Below are 20,112 nucleotides of genomic sequence, written 5' to 3' on the forward strand. Positions count from 1 at the left end.
CACAAAGGTCACATCCTTAACATGCCTTCTTTATCCTATGGGCTGGAAGACAGCTATGGTGGGGAGCCATCTCAGACCATGCACAGGAGTGATACCCAAGGACAGCAGAGGAAAGAGACAGTACCTAGGTCCTGAGGACTTTATAGAACAGAACTTTTATATGAGAAAAAACTTTTCTTGTTTCAACCATTGTTAATTTGGATGTCTTAGCACAAGTAGCTTAATATACTAATCAAAACAAAGTCTCAAAAAGATTCACAATTGTGTAGCTCTGAGCATTACGGCTTCCCACAAACTCTTAAGAAAACATACACATTCCAGAGGGGTAGCGGTGCCCTCAGGCACAGCACGGGGGGGGGGGGGGGGGGAAGGCAACCAGTGCTCGTAGGGTACTGCAACTTGGAGGCTAGAACACAGCGCTCTAGCACCCCAAGGCCTACACCCTCCACCCTCGGGACTAGCCTGCTGGTGGGAAGCAGGCAGCAGAGGGCAGTCCTTTTCTACGAGGAATTTATACTGTGTACTGCAGTACAATGTTGCTCCTCTCTACAGCATACCAGTTAAGAGCACAGGTTCTAGAATCAGAAAGACTTGAGTCTGTACCCTGGTTATCCTTCAGTAGTTCTAAGAACGTGTGCAAGTTTTCATCTATAAACCACAATTAATAATACTTTTCAAGTTTAAACAATATAAGGAAGTGCTTAGCACGGTGTCTAGCATGTGGTAAACAATAAATATGGGCTTTTATTACCATATGCTAATTAAATGACAACTTTTAAAAGACTGTTATGATAAAACAACTGAAATCTGGAGACAGTCACCTCATTTAAAAAAGAGCCCTTCCTCTCTGGCCATGATTAATTCACATCCTTTAATTCAGGATGCCGATACTGCATTCTGCTCTGTGAGGTGAAAAGCCTGACTTCAGCTCAACCTTCGGCTTGTTCACGACCCACTGTGGCATCAACAGTCACGAATTAATCTAAATCCTTAGTTAACTTGTTATACTTGTTTCCTAAAGCTGCTGTAACAAATGACCACAGACTTAATGGCTTAAAGCAACAAATGTCTATCTTACAGAAGTCCCAACTGGGTCTCGCTGGGCTAAAAAAGCCAGGTGTTGGTGTTCCTTCTGGAGGTTCTAGGGAAGAATCCATTTCCTCACCTTTTCCAGCTACTAGAGGCTGCCTGCATTCATCTGCTTGTAGCCCCCTTCCTCCATCTTCAAAGTCAGGAGTGCGGTATCTTCAAATCCCTCTCTGACTCTGACCCTTCTGCCTCCCCTCCTCCCTGTTTAAGGACCCTTGTGATTACATTGAGCCCAACTGGATAAACCCGGAAAATCTCTCCAAGTCAAAGTTAGCTAATTAAGACATTTAATTTTTCTCTGGCATGTAATCCAACATATTCATAGATCCTAGGGGTTGGAACATGGACATACTTGGGGGCCGTTATTCTGTCTACTACACTTATGTATGTTTTCAGAATAACTTCAACTGCCAGAGTCAGAAGGGAATTGTGATGTTACTTTGATAGCAAGACAGGAAAGAAGATCTAATCAGGGAGAACATACCCTCTGCAGGAAGGTGTATGCAATGTGCATATTGGGCCAGTAATTTGTTTTGCTTCACTGGACCACAGAAGTCAAAAGCAAAAGTATGGGGACAAAGAAAAAAAGCACAATGAAAATAATGACTGTGGCCTCTGTGTATTCCAAAAACAGATTCCTTTTAACGATGATAGCTACAACTTCACTGCTATCTTAAAGACCATAAGTAATTTTTAAAAATATGCTTTTACTCGAGAAAGGAACTCGAGAAAGAAGAACATAATACACCCAGAGCAAGCAGGAAGAATGAAATAATATACAAAGCAGAGGTTAAATAAACCAGAAAAAACAAAAACAAAAAAATCAATAAATAAGAGTTGGTTTTTTAAAAAGATCAACATAATTGACAAACCCTTATCTGGATGAACTAAAAAAAAAAAGAAGACTCAAATAATATCAGAAATGAAAGACAGGACATTACAACCAACGCCACAGAAATAAAAAGGATTATAAAAGAATACTATGAATTGTATGCCAATAAAGTGGATAGCCTAGAAGAAATGGATAAATTCCTAGAAACAAAACCTATCAAAACTGAGTATGAAGAAACAGAAAACCCGAATAGACCTATAACTAGTACAAGAGACTAAACCAGTAATCAAAAATCTTCCAGCAAAACTACTGGGTATTTACACAAAATATACAAAAAAAAAAAAATCAAAGGGATACATACACTCCCATGTTTATTGCAGCATTATTTACAATAGCCAATTATGGAAGCAGCCCAAGTGTCCATCGATATATGAATGGATAAAGAAAATGTGGTAATATATATGCAATGGAGTATTACTCATCCATAAAAAGAACAAAATCCTGCCATTTGCAACAACATGGATGGAGCCAGAGAGTATAATGCTAAGTGAAATAAGCTAGAGAAAAACAAATACCATATGATTTCACTCATATGTGGAATTTAAGAAACAACAAATGACCAAAGGGGAAAAAAGAGAGAGACAAACCAAGAAAGAGACTCTTAACTATAAAGAACGAACTGATGCTTATCAGAGTGGAGATGGGTAAGGGGATGAGTGAAAAAGGTGATAGGGATTAAAGAGTATACTTATTGTGATAAGCATGGAGTAATGTATAGAATTGTTGAATCACTACATTGTACACCTGAAACTAATTTAACACTGTATGTTAACAATACTGGAATTTAAAATTTTAATTAGGGGCGCCTGGGTGGCATAGCGGTTAAGTGTCTGCCTTCGGCTCAGGGTGTGATCCCGGCATTATGGGATCGAGCCCCACATCAGGCTCCTCTGCTATAAGCCTGCTTCTTTCTCTCCCACTCCCCCTGCCTGTGTTCCCTTTCTCACTGGCTGTCTCTATCTCTGTCGAATAAATAAATAAAAAAATCTTTAAAAAAAAAATCATCATTAAAAAAATAAAAAATAAAAAAAATAAAATTTTAATAAAAAAAAAAAATCTCCTAGCAAAGAGAAGTCCTGGACCTAATAATGGCTTCACTGGTGAATTCTACCAAACACTTAAAGAACTAACATTAATCCTTCTCAAACTTTTCCCGAAAAATTGGAGGGAAAACTTATTTATTCTGTGAAGCCACCAATACTGATATCAAAGCCAGCAAAGATACTACAAGAAAACTATAGACCGACATCCCTTATGAACGCTGATATAAAAATCCTCAACAAAATACTAGCAAAATGAATTCAGCAGCATATTAAAAGGATTATACACCATAAACGAGAGGGATTTATTCCTGGAATTCAAGGATGATTCGACCTATGAAAATTGATTAAGTAACACATCACAGTAACGAATGAAGGAAAATAACTGAGTGATCACCTCAAAGAATCTGACAAAATTCAATACACTTTCATGATAAAACTCTCCACAAATTAGGTATAGATGTAAAATACCCCAACATAATAAAGACCATATATGAAAAGCCCACAGCTACCATCATACTCAAAATGGTGAAAGACTGAAAGCTTTTCCTCTAAGTTTAGAAACAAAACAAGGATGCTTGCTCTCACCACTTCTTTTCAATATATTACTGGAAGTCCTAGACAGAACCATTAGGCAACAAAAAGAAAAGGCCTCCTAATAGAAAAGGAAGAAATAAAATTATCTCTGTTCACAGATGACATGATCTCATATGCAGAACACTCTAAAGATTAAAGAATAAAAAGGTAGAATAAGTGAATTCAGCAAAGTTGCAGTATACAGAATTAACACACACAAAAATCAGTTGCATTTCAATACACTAACAGTGAACAATCCAAAAAGGAAGAAAATAATTCAATTTACAGTAGCATCAAAAAGAAAAAAAACTTACAAATAAACCTAAACAAAAAGGTGAAAAACTTGTACACTGAAAACTGTGTAAAAATTACACAAATTACAGAAAAATTTCTGTAAGAAATTAAGGACACAAATAAATGGAAAGATAGCCCATGTTCATAGATTAGAAAACTTACGTATTGTTAAGACACCAATACTCCCAAAGCTATCTACAGATTCAACGCAACACCTATCAAAATCCCAACAGCATTTTTTGCAGAAACAGAAAAATCCATCCTGAAATTTGTATGGAATTTCAAATAGCCCGTAATAGCCAAACCTATCCTGAAAAAGGCAAAGTTGGAAGACTGTACTACGGTTCTTCAGAGAAACATAGGAAAGAGATGTATACACAAACACACATAATATAGATACACACATACACAGACACACACACACATATGAGATTTATTACAGGAATTGGCTCATGTGATTATGGAGGCCAAGAAGTCCAGAATCTGTCATCTGCCAGAGAACTGGAAAAGCCAGTGGCATAATTCAGTATGACTTTGAAGGCCCAAGAACTAGGAGCTCTGAGATCCAAAGGCAGGAGCAGATGAATGTCTCGGCTCAGGGAGCACTAATTCATCCTTCTTCCTCCTTTCAGTCTATTCAAGGCCTCAGGGACTGGATGACCCAACTGAACTGGTTAAGGCCATGTTCTCTACTCAGTCTTCTATTCAGATGCTAATCTCTGCCAGAGACATCCTTATAGACACAGGTTGTCTGGGCATCCCCTAGCCCAGTCAAGTTGACACATAAAATTAACCATCACAAGTACTTTTCTGATTTCAAAACTTACTACAAAACTACAAATGTGGCAAGGATGTGGAGAAATTGGAACCCTTGTACACTCTTGGTGGGAATATAAAATGGTGCAGTGGTATGGAAAACAGTATGGTGATTCCTCAAAAAATTAAAAATAGAATTACTATAAGATCCAACAAAGCCACTTTTGGGTATATATCGAAAAGAACTGAAAGCACCATCAAAGAGGTATTTACATACCCACGTTCACTGAAGCATTACTCACAAGAGCCAAGAGGTAAAAGCAACTCAAGTGTTTATCAATGGATGAATAAACACAAGATGGTACAGCCACACAATGGAATATTATTCAGCCATAAAAGGAAGGAAATCCTGTCATATGCTACAACATGGATGACCACTGAAACCATTATGCTAAGTGAAAGGCAGCGTCACAAAAGACAACCACTGTTATGAGTCCACTTATATAAGACCCCTGAACATAGTCAAATTTAGAGAAACAAAAAGTGTTAACGGTGGCTGCTGGGGGCAGGAGGAAAGAAATAAGGAGTTTTGTAAGGGATACAGAATTTCAAGTTTGCAATGTGAAAAAGTTTTGGAGATCTGTTGTACAACAATATGAATAAACTCTTAATGAACTGCACACTTAAAAATGTAATATGTATAAATTTTATGCTGTATTTTACAATAAAAACAATTTTTTTAAAATATGCTTCACTACATCCTGACAATTAAAACTACAATCTGGACCCCAGTATCCTTTAAGTCATTCCTTCCAGAGGAAAACTCTATTACCAAGTGCTGTACACATGGACCCAGGACCAAACCCCTCCCACTCACCTCCAACTCACCTTCGTTTCGGTGCCCTAATGAAGAGCTCACAGAGAAGCCTGCCCTGCTCATCCTTATAGTCTCGGATGGTATTGTACAGTTCATGGCATACAGCAATCTATACACAGGAAAAGGTGAAAAAAAATCACCAGAAACGTGAACAGAAAGCCAGTGTAGGTATATGATTATCCTTAATAAAAACATATCCATAAAAGGCAAGTAGAGAAGAAAACGGACATATCCCCAAGTTCCCCGCAAGAACCCATCTGAAATACGCTGACAGTATTTCCTTATTTAAAATAATTTAACTGCGTAGGGGCACCTGGCTGGCTCAGTCAGAAGAGCATCCGACTCCTAATCTAGGGGTCATGAGTTCACGCCCCACAATGGGTACAGAGATTACTTAAATAAACAAAACTTTAAAAAATTTAATTAAACACCTTGGTATCTTTCATCAGATTTATGCTACTCGTGGTTGTTCTTTTCTCTTAAGCTAAATCAGTTCATACCACTCTCTTGGTTAAAATCATTCAAAAGAGGAGCTTCTTCCTACTGAGAGAATAAAATCTCAACTCCCAACATTGACCACAGCGTATGTAGGGTAACTACATACTGTGGCAGGGCAGACTTTGCCAGTCTCCTTCTTCCTCTTGACCATTTCTATAATCACAACACAACAAACCCATTCCTGACCTAGCTCCTCTGCACTGGGTCCCTCTGCCGAGAACACCCTTTTCCAGTACTTTGTAGGGCCAGTGCCTTCCCATCACAGAGAAACCCCTCAAGGCTTGGGCCCAGGAAGCCCAAATCATCCAAACTTTTTTTCTTAGCGTTTATCATTAGCTGAAGGTACTTTATTATCTATTTGTTCATCTGTTTACATTCTGCTCTGCCACACTAGAATCTAACTCCATGTGAAAAATTGGCTTGTCTTACACATGGCTATATCCCAACCACCAGAACAGTGAGTGCTTGGCACATGACAAGCACACAGTTATTTGAATGGACATATAATACGATGTATGGATATTTTTTATTCTTTTTTTTGTCAAAAGGTGCAAACTTTCAGTTATGAGTAAGTACTGGGGACATAACATACAACGTAACTATACTTAACACAGCTACTGTATATTTGAAAGTTGTCACGAGAGTAGATCCTAAAAGTTCTCATTGTAAGGAAAACAACATTTTTTTGGGTCATCTTTGGAGATGATGATATTAAACTAATTGTGGCTTCATTTCATAATATATACAGATCAAATCATTACAGTGTACATCTTAAACTTATAGTTTTATATGTTAATTACATCTCAATAAAACAAGAAAAAATTTTTTGTTCATATTTCTATTACATTGTCTGCCTTTCTCTGATCTGTAGAATTCATAAGCCCATTTGGTTATTTTTAATTAGAATTAAGTGCTTCAGCAGATTACACTTTTAGAAAAACATCTTTTCATCAAACCAGAAATAACTTTATGCAAATTTCTTATTCTAAATGCATACAGAGTAATTACTTTTTTTGAGAGCTCTTAAATATTCCTTTTATTTTTAAAATGTGTTACTGGGGGATGCCTGAGTGGCTCAGTTGGTTGGGTGTCCAACTTTTGGTTTCAGCCCAAGTCATGATCTCATGGTCGTGGGACTGAGCCCCAAGGCGGATCTGCCTGCTCAGTGTGGAGTCTGCTTGTCCCTCTTCCTCCCCTTTGGCCCCTCCCCCGCTCCCTCTCTCTCTAAAATAAATGAAGTCTTAAAAAAAAAAGTATTATTAAAGTATAGCTGACATACAATATTATTATATTAGTTTCAGGTGATTCAACAATTCTATACATTGTTCGATGCCTACCACAGTAAGTGTAATCCCTATCTGTCACCATATAATGTTATTACGGCATTGTTGACTATATTCCTTACACTGTACTTCTCATCTCTGTGACTTATTTATTTTATAACTGGAAGTTTATACCTCTTAATCCCCTTCACCTATTTCACCCACCCTCCACCCACCATTCTTTCTTTTTTTTTTTTTTTTAAAGATTTTATTTATTTATTTGACAGAGATAGAGACAGCCAGCGGGAGAGGGAACACAAGCAGGGGGAGTGGGAGAGGAAGAAGCAGGCTCACAGTGGAGGAGCCTGATGTGGGGCTCGATCCCATAACGCTGGGATCACGCCCTGAGCCGAAGGCAGACGCTTAACCGCTGTGCCACCCAGGTGCCCCCACCATTATTTCTTAATATTAAATTATATTATAACTGTTAAGACTGTTGGCTAAATATACGCTTTCCATAAAAGAAAGATACGGATATTAAGCCAGAGGAAAAAGAAGTGGTGAGGCCTTGCATCTTAACTGCTTATCATTAAAGGAAGAGTAGGAAAAGCAGGCAGAAACTGTGATGCAAGTTACTCACAGGATCTACAGTTGGAAGATTGGAAAGTCTCCTCCTTTTCCTGCTTGGGCCTGGTGTGGATACAGAATGGTGCCCGTCATCAAAGTCCCCGCTGACACTACTGGATGGGGAGGTAGCTCGTCTTCTCTTGGAACCCATGGAATCCAACTTCTTCTATAAGAAATAATCGGCCATGTTCATATACTTAAATTTAGACACTGCCACCAAGCCCTCAGCTAGCCACTTGCTACCCAGATTCTGGTTCACTTAGGAGGATATTTTAACCGTTGTAAAGAAACTTAACTGTCAGTTTTTTCAGTGGAAGTTCTGGACCTTGTTGCTTCAGCCCCTTCACTTACCAAAATGCTACACTTTCAACTCAGCTGGGGCAAATTCAACAAAAGTATACCCATTTTTATGTCACCAAGTTTGACCCAATCATGTCTGGTCCCAAATTTACTCCTCACTGGACTTTGAAAACCTACATGTAGGGGTACACCAGTGTGGAGGCATTGATCCCTCAGGCCCTGAGGCAGAAGCCCCAAGGCAGTCACCTCTGAAGTCAGCAGCTTCGTCTGTTTTCCCCAGTGTGTCTAACAATTCTGATCATTTTCCAGATGGGCCATGGTGTGGAAAAAATAGAAATCGGTACCTGAGGCAAATGAGCAGTGCCAAAGTGTAGGGGACAGAGGACAATTAACCTTCTAGCATTTTAGATGAATTCTAAAATTAACACACTAAAAATGAATTTTCTCCATTCATTAAAGGACACAAAACATATCCCTGAAAAACACCTAATGTGACTTACCATACCTATGTCAAAGTAGTAAAACTGCTATGAAACTTTTCTGTCAACAGACTGACCTCCTTTTCAGTTATATGAGGTATTCTATTCCCCTGAATTTTGAAATCATAGCTTTAAGTTTCAGCACATGATTTGGAATAGTACCTCAGAGGGGAATTTTTAGGTCCTAGTTGGCCTTTCAGAAACACATAAATATTTGCTGTCAGGTAGGCTGTCTAGTAACTAATATTAACACGACTTTACAAATGTACACACTGACTGTAACACAAAAAATGCAACCACTGAAATGATCGCTACAGCTAGAGGGAAAGGGTTTATACCTGAGAAGGTCCTATAATGCTTATACAATTTAACGACAGTATCAAATAGTATACTGTGATTTCAAAGGTCTGTAAAGCTAAAAGAAAAAAAACAATCCCAGTTTCACTCATTAACATTCAATGTCAGTAAACTAAGACACCAGCAGCTGAACGAATGGGTTGCGAGTAGGTATGGAGAGAAAAACTGGGGATCTCCAGGGAGAAACGAGGAGCAAAACAAACCAACACACAGAACATTCTGGTAACCAACTACGAAACAAGAGGAGTCTCCTATCTCTTCCGCTGGAACTACCGTCCACATGGTATTTAAAAACAGCCTACCATGACGATATTCCTTCTTCTAGGCTTTGGTTTGTTATACAGTATATTGGTTTGCAATTGGCTACAACTGGCTAAAAGGTTCAAAGGGCTTAGGCCAAGGACAGCCAAGTGTTGTTGATTTTCTTTTGTTTTATAAAAGGCTGATAAACTGGCCTCAATTCATTAAGATGAAGAAACTAAAGACCAAACCTCAATAAACAAGCTATGACAAGGACACAAGTGAATTTGATGAACATGACAAGGGAATCTTTATGGAAAGGATAACAAAATTTAAGAAAACTGGAAGGGAAAAGGCAAGGAAGGACAGAAAAGAGAAAAGGTGTAGATGATCAGTAATTTACCAGCTTTACCAGAGCACAACCAGCGCCTCGAAAAGCCAGTCTCCTCATTATGTCTGAAGGCCAAGTGAAGCCAGAGGGAGAAGGCAGGGCTTTAGAAGTGCTGATTCAGTGTTAATATATTCAAAACTGAAAGAGAAGAACAAGGCAGAGAAAGGGGAAATAAAAAAGAAAGGTCAGAAGGAGTAAAAATGAGTACGAATAGACAGAAAACATTCAAGTAGAACTGCTAAAGAAAGATAAGAGAACTGGAGAAAATAGCCATATCAGTTCTCTTGTGCCGAACTGCTGCAAAGGCTCAGGCACTAACAGTACCTGACATTTCTTTCCATTTAAAAACCAAATGCTTTTCATATGCTTAAAGATGGATCGATGGGATTCCCCTTTACTCACATGGAATGACTGTCAATTCCAGGAATGAAGCATGCCTGCCCAAATGCCCCCTAGTCAATAAGAGCAGAGTTCAGTCACAGAGCTGGAATGGAGAGTGAACACATGTGGAAGGCTCACATGTGACACCAAGTGTTGGCAAGCTGGAACAAACCAAGAATGGCTCATGTGAATAGAGTCTGGAAAACTCTTCCCCCCCTAAAAAAAATTCAGAGAAAGACATTTCTTTCCAGAAGTCCTATCAGCACTGGAAAGACATCACACATAAGTTTAGAAAAATTAAAAACAAAGCCTTCGATCATTTTGGCAGGCGATCAAAATTACCTTCAGAAATAATCCACTGAAAAGCAAATGACAAAAAATTGTAAATTGTTGGTGTGTGTATACCAGCTTAGACCACACAACATCCAAAACTCCTTAAATCATTAACTTTCTCTGGTAAAACAGGAAAAAGATGCAGCTTAAGGGCAATTTTCAATTATTTTCTTATCCAAAGGACACGTTTTTAAATGTATTTTGGAAGTTTGGCAATAAAGGCAATGTGGCTAGGTAGGTAGGAGAGGCAACAGGACTCGAGCTCAGAAGACCAGAACACGAGTCCCAAGTCCCCCACTTCGAATTATCTGTTTGATGTTGCTTGAGTCACAATCTCTCAGAGCTGTTTCTTCACTTCTAAAATGAGAACAGTCAGGTGTGCATATCTGCCTTAGATTATTGGGGCTGTGAAATGTACATGAAATCACTGTGAAACTTTAAAGCACAACAAAGAAGTTTCAACTCTAGATTAAATGCTCCCTGGGAACAGGAATAGCACTTTATTCATTTTTGTAGCTCTTGCTTATAGAATAGTTTCTGGTATAGTATTAATGATCAATTTATCTTTTTAACAAACGCATTAAAAGTATACATAAGAGGGACATTAAAAAAAGCTTGTGTGGTTTAAAAGGACTGTGAGCATCCCTTTAGCAATTCTTTTCCCATGAAGAGGAAACAGATTCTGGAACTCAAATACAAGTTTTAAAATGGCACTGATTACAGTCACATATCCAAAAGTCTGACAACCAACAAATTACAGTGGACACTAACAAATAACTTTAAAGTGTGCAGCTGGGAAAATACTGACTCATTATAGCCACATAGTATATTTTGACAGTTTATAAACTAGTACTTCTTGTGATACTCAATACTGGAATATATTACAGTATTACAAGAATCTCGGAAAACAGGATTTGAAGGAAAAAAAAAACACCCTTAACATTGGCATTCACAGCTTTCTCTATTCTATGCCTTGGTTGCCTATTTTTTTAAACAAAAGTGTTAGACCATATGTATTGTTTTGCAACTTGTGTTTTGTTTTTTTTTTTAATTTATTTGACAGGATAGACACAGCCAGCGAGAGAGGGAACACAAGCAGGGGGAGCGGGAGAGGAAGAAGCAGGCTCATAGCGGAGGAGCCTGATGTGGGGCTCGATCCCATAACGCCAGGATCACGCCCTGAGCCGAAGGCAGACGCTTAACCGCTGTGCCACCCAGGCGCCCCGCAACTTGTGTTTTAACAGGATTCTTCCAGATGTTCAGTGGCTTGATAATAGCCTATCATATATATGCCACAATTTACTAATCTTGGGGTTTTGGGTAGAATATTAATATTTGAGATATTTTGTACACCCAAAGCCAAAGAAAGCGATCAGGCCCTTCCTTTTATCCACGCACATATTTGTTACTGTTTTAAATTGGAAATACTTCTTCAAAAGATACTTTCCTATCTTTCTTTGAATCTTAAAATACCGGCAATCTGTTAACAAATAATAAAGCAAAATCATACTACTCTTAATGGAAAAACATCATCTCAAAATCATTTTCGAAGAGCCCTAGTTTTTTGGAATGTAAGTTAATAAGAATGTTTTATTCCAACATATGTTCTATAACTATAGTATTAATTTCTATATCTGCTATACTATGTATTTGCCATTTGTTTTTCAGTATTCCTTCTACATTTTGCCAATCTTATTTAAATCACCAATATCTGCTCTATCACAACAAAACCACGCTTGTTTCAGTAAAAAATCTTAAGAGGTGGAAAATTATTAAAAACCAGGAAACGTACAGTTTTAAAACCTCGATTTTTTTGTGGTGCTGCATAAAGATAGGATACTTAAATATCTAGCCTCTACTATAAATACAAGTCCCATTGATAAAAACATTCGGTCTGAGCACAGTCATCTAGAAGATGTAAAAAAAAAAAATTTTTTTTTGATTTAAAAAAAAAATTCACCAGTTGAGTTTGCGTCCGAACCGTCAAGAAACAACAAAAAAAGGAGGCCCTGACCTGCGGAAGAAATGAAAGACTTTCCGGACCTGTCACTGGTACGGGGGACTAAGGGAAACGTTGACAGCTTTGAAGCTGCCCGCGACGAGTGCTCGGCCAGCCGCAGGCGCGGGAAAGAGGGAGCGGGGTGTTTCCGGGCCGAAGCGCGCCTTTGTCCCGGCCGGCAGGTGCGGCAAGACTGCCTGGCCGTCCCGACGCCCGCCGCCGTGCCCCGCCCCGCGCGCCCGGCCCGACCGGCGCGTCCCCACGGCCGGGGCGGGGCCTCCGCCGCTGCTCCCGCCCGCCCGGGCCCACACAAAGGCCCGGCAGCCGGCCGAGAAGGAGCGGCCCCGCCCGCCCCGGGCCCGGCCTTACCCAGCCGCTCCGCCGCCTGCAGCCCCGGCCGCGGTCCCCGACCGCCGCGCCCCGCCCCGTGGCCGCCACGGCTGCTGCTATTGCTCCTCCGGCTGCGGCCGCTGCCGTCGCTCCAGCACCCGCCGCCCTCACCGCCCTCACCCCTCCCGGTGCCGCCGCAAAACCAGTCCCGCGGCCGCCAAGCGAGCCCGGCTCCGCACGACACTGCGTGCGCGCGCACGCGAGCGGGCGGCGGCGCTCTTTACGGCGGTAGCGTCAGTGCGTGACGCTGGAGCTCGGCCGCAATTTACACGTGGCTGTGTCAGAGACACGTTGTTGCTGCTGTTACTGCAGTCACTGCCGGCGCTGCCCTTGCTACTACCAGTATGAAGCGACCGAGTGAGTGGGGTCGGGAAGCGGGTGTGGAGGGGCCTTTGTCTCTGATGGTCGACGAACCGCCGGGGCGCTCTTCTGTGGGTATGAGGGACCCTGCGGGTAGGCCGTCGCGCTGGTCCCCAGTAGAAGCGAGGTTTGGAAGGCCCAACGCTGAGCGCTGGCCTGTTTCACTAAAGGAAGACAAAGTGAAGATCACTGGAGCGCCTGGGTGGCTCAGTTGGTTAAGCGTCTGCCTTTCGCACAGGTCATGATCCCGGGGTCCTGGAATCGAGCCCCGCGGACTCCCTGCTTTGTGGGGAGTCTGCTTCTGCCTCTCCCCCTGCTCTTGTTCTCTGTCAAATCTTTTTTACAAGAGAGGGAGTCTTTGACAGAAACAGCCTACAAGCAGGGAGAGAGGGACAGGAAAAAGCATGTTCCCCCCTGAGCAGGGAACCCCATGCGGGACTCGATCCCAGCATCCTGGGATCATGACCTGAGCTGAAGGCAGACGCTTAACCGTCTGAGGCACCCAGGCGCCCAAAAAGATAAATGAAATCTTTAAAGAAAAAAAAAAAGTGAAGATGAGGCCTGGGTCTCTGCGTAAACAGGGTCTCAGCCAGGTTTTGGGCCCAGCATTTTCCCCCCTTGAGCCACGTTCAGTCTGGCCCTGGTGAGGTTTGGGAGCCGCCTCTGAAATCCACTGTTCTGTCCTGACTTGTGATACATGGTGTGTGACAAGAAGTGCCTGCCGTTTGGGGTGTCATCCTGCTGTGTGCGATTTCAGTTTACTACAGGAACAGTGGGAGTAAGGAAGCTGGGCTCTGCTTGGGATATACGGAGTCAAACTGAGATTTTAGAATCGTCTACATTTATTATCTACCACATAGGATTCTTAAATTAGGTTCGAGAGTTAATTGCTAAATAGGAAAAGGTATATGACCCTCAAGCACAGTCAGTAAAAACTAAACAAATGGATCACTTGTGTCTAATCGTTTTGTGATGGGTTTCTTTGTAGAGTTAAAGAAAGCAAGTAAACGCATGACCTGCCATAAGCGGTATAAAATCCAAAAAAAGGTAAGTGCTGTACTTGGAAGAGCTATATTAAATATAATGCTAAACTGATTTGTGCCCTACCTCTCCTCCACTAGGAGGTTTGGATTAAAGTTGAAGTTAAGTAGACTGTCCGTGGGCACCAGTTCTTAGACATCAGGGGTATAGCTGTGGGAAAGTGCAGTAATTTGGTGATAAGTCTGTAAACTGATCAGCATGTTAATGTCTGCAGAGTCTCCTGAAGACATTTTTTTGCAGTTTTATACATAAATATGTACATTCTCTGTGTGGTTACAGTTTAATTTTTCTGGGTTATCTTACAGGTATAACCGATTTTAGCCAGATACTGATAAGAATTTTTATTATAATAGGTTCGAGAGCACCATCGGAAATTGAGGAAAGAGGCTAAAAAACGGGGTTGCAAAAAGCCTAGAAAAGACCCAGGAGTTCCAAACAGTGCTCCCTTTAAAGAGGCTCTTCTTCGGGAAGCTGAGCTCAGGAAACAGCGAGTAAGATATGTTAATTCAGACTTTGAACAAGTGATGTGTGGGTATGTGTAGCTTTTCAAAGTAAAGTAACACCAGGTTGCTTTGGCTTACCCATTTCTCTTATGGCTTGGACACAGCTTGAAGAACTAAAACAGCAGCAGAAGCTTGACAGGCAGAAGGAGCAGGAAAAGAAAAGAAAACTTGAAACTAACTCTGGCGTTAAGCCATCTAACTTGGAACCTGTGAAAGAGGTATGATCAAGTATCTTTGTGAATGAGAGTTCTGATGTGGAAGTAAAAACACATACCCAGGGCAGCGGCTGCTGTGCCTCTTAGAAAGACAGTTCCAACTCTTACTAATAGAAATATCACCTGCAGTGCCCCTAATTAGCCATGGAAAATGGAGAAACAGTGCACCTGAAGTGCTAATTTTGTGTCCCTTTCCCGTTGTCTTTATCTTGCAGGAATTTGGGCAGGGCAAAGCTAAGGACAAACCCAAGTCGGGCAAACAGAATCCGAAGAAGTTGTATTGTCAGGAACTTAAAAAGGTATTTTAGTCTAGGTCAGTGTCTAAAAATGGTAATGAGGTTGAAAAGACTAGAGTCATTCTTTTTTTTCTGACACCAACCCTGTAAATGTGGAAATGGCATTTTACTTGAGCTAGATGAATCCTTCAGCAAGTTGGCTTATCCTGTTTTTTAGTTCTTATTTTTATTTATTTATTGTGGTGTATCCTATTTAAGGTCTTTTCTGTTTAGCTGAAGGAAATATTCTTAAGGTATAAAATTTTTGTACAGGAACAGTGCATGATTTCCCTATAAGCATGATTTCCCAGAACGGTACGCATGTTGATAGTGGTTTTAAAACAAGGGAAAATACTTTAGAGCAAGCAGTGTGAAAAAAAATACTCTGTTGAAACCTAAGTGAACGAAGTCAAGGGAGTGTCTTGGCATAGTTGCTCCCCAAAACTCCCATCCCCAATACCCATTTTTCCACACTCACTCCCCTCTGTGAATAGAACATGACTGCTGCTCAGCAGCTCTTGGCAGGGCCGGTGGGGCCTATCAAACCACATAATACGCTATTGAAGGGTTATAGATTCAGACGGTGGCGGTATTTCCACTTTTGAAACCCACTTTGATGGGAGACCAGAGGCTGCCTTGCAAACCTGTATTTTACTTTCCTGGAGAAATGACCCTGTGAACATTCTTCATGCCAAAGTGAAGATGTCAGATCCAGCTCTGAGCTCACCCTGTTGCAAAGTGGAAAATGCCAGTATACTTGTATGGAGGGTGTTGCCAGAGCAAGGGATGCTCCTCTGATAGTTTCTGCTCTGACAGGTGATTGAAGCCGCAGATGTTGTGCTGGAGGTGCTGGATGCCAGAGATCCTCTTGGTTGCAGGTGTCCCCAGGTAGAAGAGGCCATTATCCAGAGTGGACAGAAGAAGCTGGTACTTGTATTAAATAAATCAGGTGAGCAAAAGGGATGCCTTTTATGTTCCATATGCACTAGCGAGGTATGAGGAAAACACGTGAGCAGTCTGATTTTTACTGAAGACTGATAAGATCCAACTCTGACCTCAGTAAAGCCAGTGCATACGGTCTTGTTGCCACAGACAGTGCTGGGCAATGGGATGGAGGTATTTTCTATAAGTGATTAACGGGATTCTACTGTTCTTTAGCCATTCAGTACTTACCATCTTATTTAAGAGTATAGGCTGCTCTATGTAGTTTACGGTGCAATATATTGTACATAGGAAGTGATGGTAGTTTGCCATATTCCCCACATCTGCATAATGTCCATATATGACAGTGTTTATATGAAGTGCATTTAGGAAGTACTGGTTTGAGCATCAGGGCCAGGAAAACCCAGAAGAGAGACGTGTGAAGCAGAAAGTAAGAATGGCATCCACAGTTACTGTTGCTGACTCTCAGGTAACGTGGCTGTTACTGAGAGTAAATTCTGGAAACACAGCTCTAGAGTTAAGTTAGTAGGGTCATAATCTACAGGTTGACTTAATTCTGAAAGGGTGAGTGGTGCAGAAGGGAATTGAAGAAATACAGTGGTGTAGATAGTGAACTCTGTTAAGATAAGGGCAGCATGGTGGGGAGCTTACCCTCTTCCCATCTTCCACTTAAATCCTTTTGGAAAAATTATGAAGAGACAAACCAGAGTAAAATCCGAATATCGGATAGTGCATATTCATGTCAACAAAATGACCAAATTAGAGCATGTGTCTTATTTCTAACCCCTATTAGATTTGGTACCAAAGGAGAATTTGGAGAACTGGCTGAATTATTTGAAGAAGGAATTACCAACGGTGGTGTTCAGAGCCTCAACAAATCTGAAGGACAAAGGCAAGATAATCAAGGTACTCTCTTTGGTCAGTGGTGGGAAGTATGGTTCTTTCAGATTTTGGATGGCTGAAATATGATGAGTATACAAAATCTTGATTAAAAAATGAGAACTCCTAAGATCCAACTCTGATTTCATCCAGAGATAATCTGAAAGATAATAGTGTGGTGGTTTTAATAGCTGGGCTCTGGAGCCAGATTGCCTGGGTTTTATCTGGAGGGTTATCGGAAGTAGCTAAACTAATTATATGGAATTTTAGCATTTGAAGGTAAGGAAGAGAGCTCCATTCAAAAGTGAAGTCTGTGTTGGGAAAGATGGCCTTTGGAAGCTTCTCAGAGGTTTTCAGGAGGTTTATGGCAAAGCCATTCAGGTTGGAGTAATTGGTGAGTTTCAGTTCAACACACTTTATGTCTTACCTCTTAAGTGCCAAGGTTTTATTCATGTTATTCATGTTAACAGTGTATTGGGTTGGTGCTCAGTCAAGGGCTTGTTCAGACATTAGTTTCTTGCCCACTTCACCAAACACAAAAATGTTAAATGCTGCCTGTTTCAGTGCTGTGTACTATAGGAAGTTGGCTTCTGAAAGCTCCTGGTTTATTTGAAATAATATTTTCCTGCTCTTTGATTACTTGTGCAAGAAATGAAGATGCTAAGATTGGTCTTAGTGTTGAAATGAAGACACTCAGATCCAACTCTGATCTTGCTCCAAACATCAGGCAAACGTAAAATAACGCAGTGGAAATTTTATAATTACCAGTACATAATGCCTTTTGTTCTGTGGATTTCCCGTTTGTAGGTTTCCCAAATGTGGGGAAAAGCAGCATCATCAACAGCTTAAAACAAGAACGGATATGTAATGTCGGTGTATCCATGGGGCTTACAAGGTAAAGTGAGTTTTTCCATAATTGTGATATTTCATTACAGATGAGTAAATATTATTTTGTTTTGGATAACTCAAGGAAGACCATTTTCTATTTTTTCTTTAGGGGTGTCAGTGAAAGGAACAGGGTTAAGTCAGTGCTCGACTTAGGGAAGAATTGATTAGAGTGGAATAGCTCACATCTAGTTTGAAAGACAAGCAAATAGGTTGAGAGAAGGGGAAGCTGCCTCAGAAGAAGGGATACTTGAGCCCAACTCTGAACGGAAGTCAGCCAGGTGGAGGGGAAATTTTCATGGCAGAGGAAGCAGCACGTGTTCAGGTCAACACATAAGCTATAACATGCAGTGTTTCTCTTTAACAGAGGAGGAGGACTGTTAAGAGTTTCATAAACATGAAGCAAGTGATGATAAACTGGATCTGACAGACTGTGCTGAGTTTGTTCAATCCAACCCTGAGCTTCGTGTTGTCTCTCATCCTTCACGGAAACCAGTGCTCCCATCAGTTACCATCCCTCTTGTTGCAGGTGCATGCAGGTTGTCCCCCTGGACAAACAAATCACAGTCCTGGACAGTCCAAGTTTCATTGTGTCTCCACTTAACTCTGCCAGTGCACTTGCCCTGAGAAGTCCAGCGAGTATTGAAGTGGTGAAACCAGTGGAGGCTGCTAGTGCCATCTTGTCCCAGGCCGATGCTCGACAGGTAGAAGAACCCCCTTCCCTTCAGCTCTGTCTTCTCTTTCATCATAAGCATTTTAAGTAGAAGATTTTCAAGGTTTTTTTTACACTGTATCAGATGAATGACATTTTCAGGTTTTGTTGTTTTTTTTTCAGGTAGTATTGAAATTTACTGTTCCAGACTTTAAGAATCCTCTGGAATTTTTTACATCGCTTGCTCAGAGAAGAGGACTGCACCGAAAAGGTGGAAGCCCAAATTTAGAAGGTGCTGCCAAACTGATGTGGTCGGAGTGGACAGGGTAAGACTAACTTCCGTTGACATTTTGAGGATCACATGGAATGAAGGAACTGATTTCTGACAGATCTTGTGTTTAATACCAGTGCCTCCTTAGGTTACTATTGCCCTCCCCCTACATCCTGGACTCCCTCTCCACATTTTAATGAGGGCATCGTGACAGACATGAAAAGGGGCCTTAATCTGGAAGAACTGGAAAAGAACAATGCACACAGCATACAGAGTAAGCAAGTCTTGTGTTTGCTGTCTTCATTGGCTGACAGACCAATAAAGATCTCCTGTTCACTTGAGCTGTGTTCCTTCCCTAGCTGTCAGGGGCCCTCGTTTAGCCAGTAGCATCCTTTTCCAGTGTTCGGGTCTGACAAATGGAATAATAGAGGAAAAGGACATACCTGAAGAACTACCAAAACAGAAAGAGAAGAAGCAGGAGGACGGGGAGGACTACAAGGACCTTGACAGTGACCAGGAAATTGTTGATGAAGAAGCTGGTGTAAGTATGTTGTATAAGTTGCTTAAGCTGAAGTTTAAGTTTTTGAGCGTTATAATTCTAACGAATGGGAAAGAGGCTGAAGGGAGAGATTAAACAGTTCGTACAAGATTACCAAAAAAACCCCTTAAGATTTAGGTACTTAAGGCTTGCAATCATTAGTCTTAATTTTGTACGTCCCGTTATGTGTACTTTCAGAGTCTTTCCAGATATGCAGTTCCTTGGATTAATGAGCAGACAAGGGCTACTAATCTTGTACTATTTCTCTGTGTCCCACAGGAAAAGAGCTCCGACGTGTCTGGGGCAGGAGAGGCCTGGGAGGCACTGCCTGCGGAGTCTCAAGCAGGTGGGGCAGCTTGCGGGGAGGGGTTTGCAAACAAAGTAGCATGGTATGGAATTGCCTTTTTTCTTTAAACCTCTTTTCTTTCCTCCAATATAGATGAGTCAGCACCATCTTACATCTCAGATAAAATGACGGAAGAGGAAGATGATGCTTATGACTTCAGTATAGACTATGTGTAACAGAACCGTGTCCTTTTATAAGGTGGTTTCCTAACATTTTGAACAGACTGCTAAACTGTTATATTGCGTGTGATCTACCAGGTTGTTACAGTATGATACAAACTATAAATTTTGTAAATATGTATTATACGTTCATCTTTAAAAATAATGCGATTTTGAAAGTGTCTAAGTTCTGTAAGAAAACTCCTCTTACACTATGAGTGAATAGAAGTATAGTTAATTACCTGGAAGCAAAAAATCAGATACCT

General features: G+C 41.0%; 2 protein-coding genes and 3 non-coding genes across 32 annotated transcripts in view; 4 read left to right on the plus strand and 1 right to left on the minus strand.

The window, feature by feature from the left end:
* Positions 1 to 12,888, minus strand: part of PBRM1 (polybromo 1) — a 116,013-nt gene extending 103,125 nt beyond the window's left edge. For 3 of the 28 annotated variants that reach the window (XM_057311770.1, XM_057311768.1, XM_057311767.1), the window contains exons 1-4: positions 10,081 to 12,005; positions 9,691 to 9,816; positions 7,925 to 8,077; positions 5,536 to 5,633 (exon numbers count right to left, since the gene is read on the minus strand). In XM_057311770.1, coding sequence (XP_057167753.1) covers positions 5,536 to 5,633; positions 7,925 to 8,077; positions 9,691 to 9,738 — 299 coding nt within the window. In that variant the 5' untranslated portion in view covers positions 9,739 to 9,816; positions 10,081 to 12,005. Of the gene's footprint in view, positions 1 to 5,535; positions 5,634 to 7,924; positions 8,078 to 9,690; positions 9,817 to 10,080; positions 12,379 to 12,406; positions 12,610 to 12,760 lie in introns of those variants that run through there. The other 25 variants (XM_057311764.1, XM_044384895.3, XM_057311771.1 and 22 more) reach the window with 21 other exon arrangements.
* Positions 12,889 to 12,943: 55 nt separating this feature from the next.
* GNL3 (G protein nucleolar 3) lies at positions 12,944 to 20,009 on the plus strand. Its single transcript, XM_026501003.4, has 15 exons — positions 12,944 to 13,138; positions 14,130 to 14,188; positions 14,536 to 14,673; positions 14,790 to 14,903; positions 15,116 to 15,199; positions 15,992 to 16,124; positions 16,911 to 17,023; positions 17,267 to 17,390; positions 17,804 to 17,891; positions 18,411 to 18,585; positions 18,717 to 18,859; positions 18,942 to 19,078; positions 19,164 to 19,345; positions 19,622 to 19,688; positions 19,782 to 20,009. Exons 1-15 carry the CDS (start codon positions 13,126 to 13,128, stop codon positions 19,862 to 19,864), a joined length of 1,653 nt encoding a protein of 550 aa, XP_026356788.2. The 5' UTR covers positions 12,944 to 13,125; the 3' UTR covers positions 19,865 to 20,009.
* On the plus strand, positions 16,166 to 16,242 carry LOC113257327 (small nucleolar RNA SNORD19). Its single transcript, XR_003316936.1, has one exon. It is a non-coding gene; the product is annotated as a small nucleolar RNA SNORD19 (small nucleolar RNA).
* LOC113257330 (small nucleolar RNA SNORD19B) lies at positions 17,070 to 17,151 on the plus strand. Its single transcript, XR_003316938.1, has one exon. It is a non-coding gene; the product is annotated as a small nucleolar RNA SNORD19B (small nucleolar RNA).
* Positions 18,276 to 18,352, plus strand: LOC113257329 (small nucleolar RNA SNORD69). Its single transcript, XR_003316937.1, has one exon. It is a non-coding gene; the product is annotated as a small nucleolar RNA SNORD69 (small nucleolar RNA).
* Positions 20,010 to 20,112: the final 103 nt, after the last annotated feature.

The sequence above is a fragment of the Ursus arctos genome, unplaced genomic scaffold (genome assembly GCF_023065955.2).
Source record: "Ursus arctos isolate Adak ecotype North America unplaced genomic scaffold, UrsArc2.0 scaffold_14, whole genome shotgun sequence".
Taxonomy (NCBI): Eukaryota; Metazoa; Chordata; class Mammalia; order Carnivora; family Ursidae; genus Ursus; species Ursus arctos.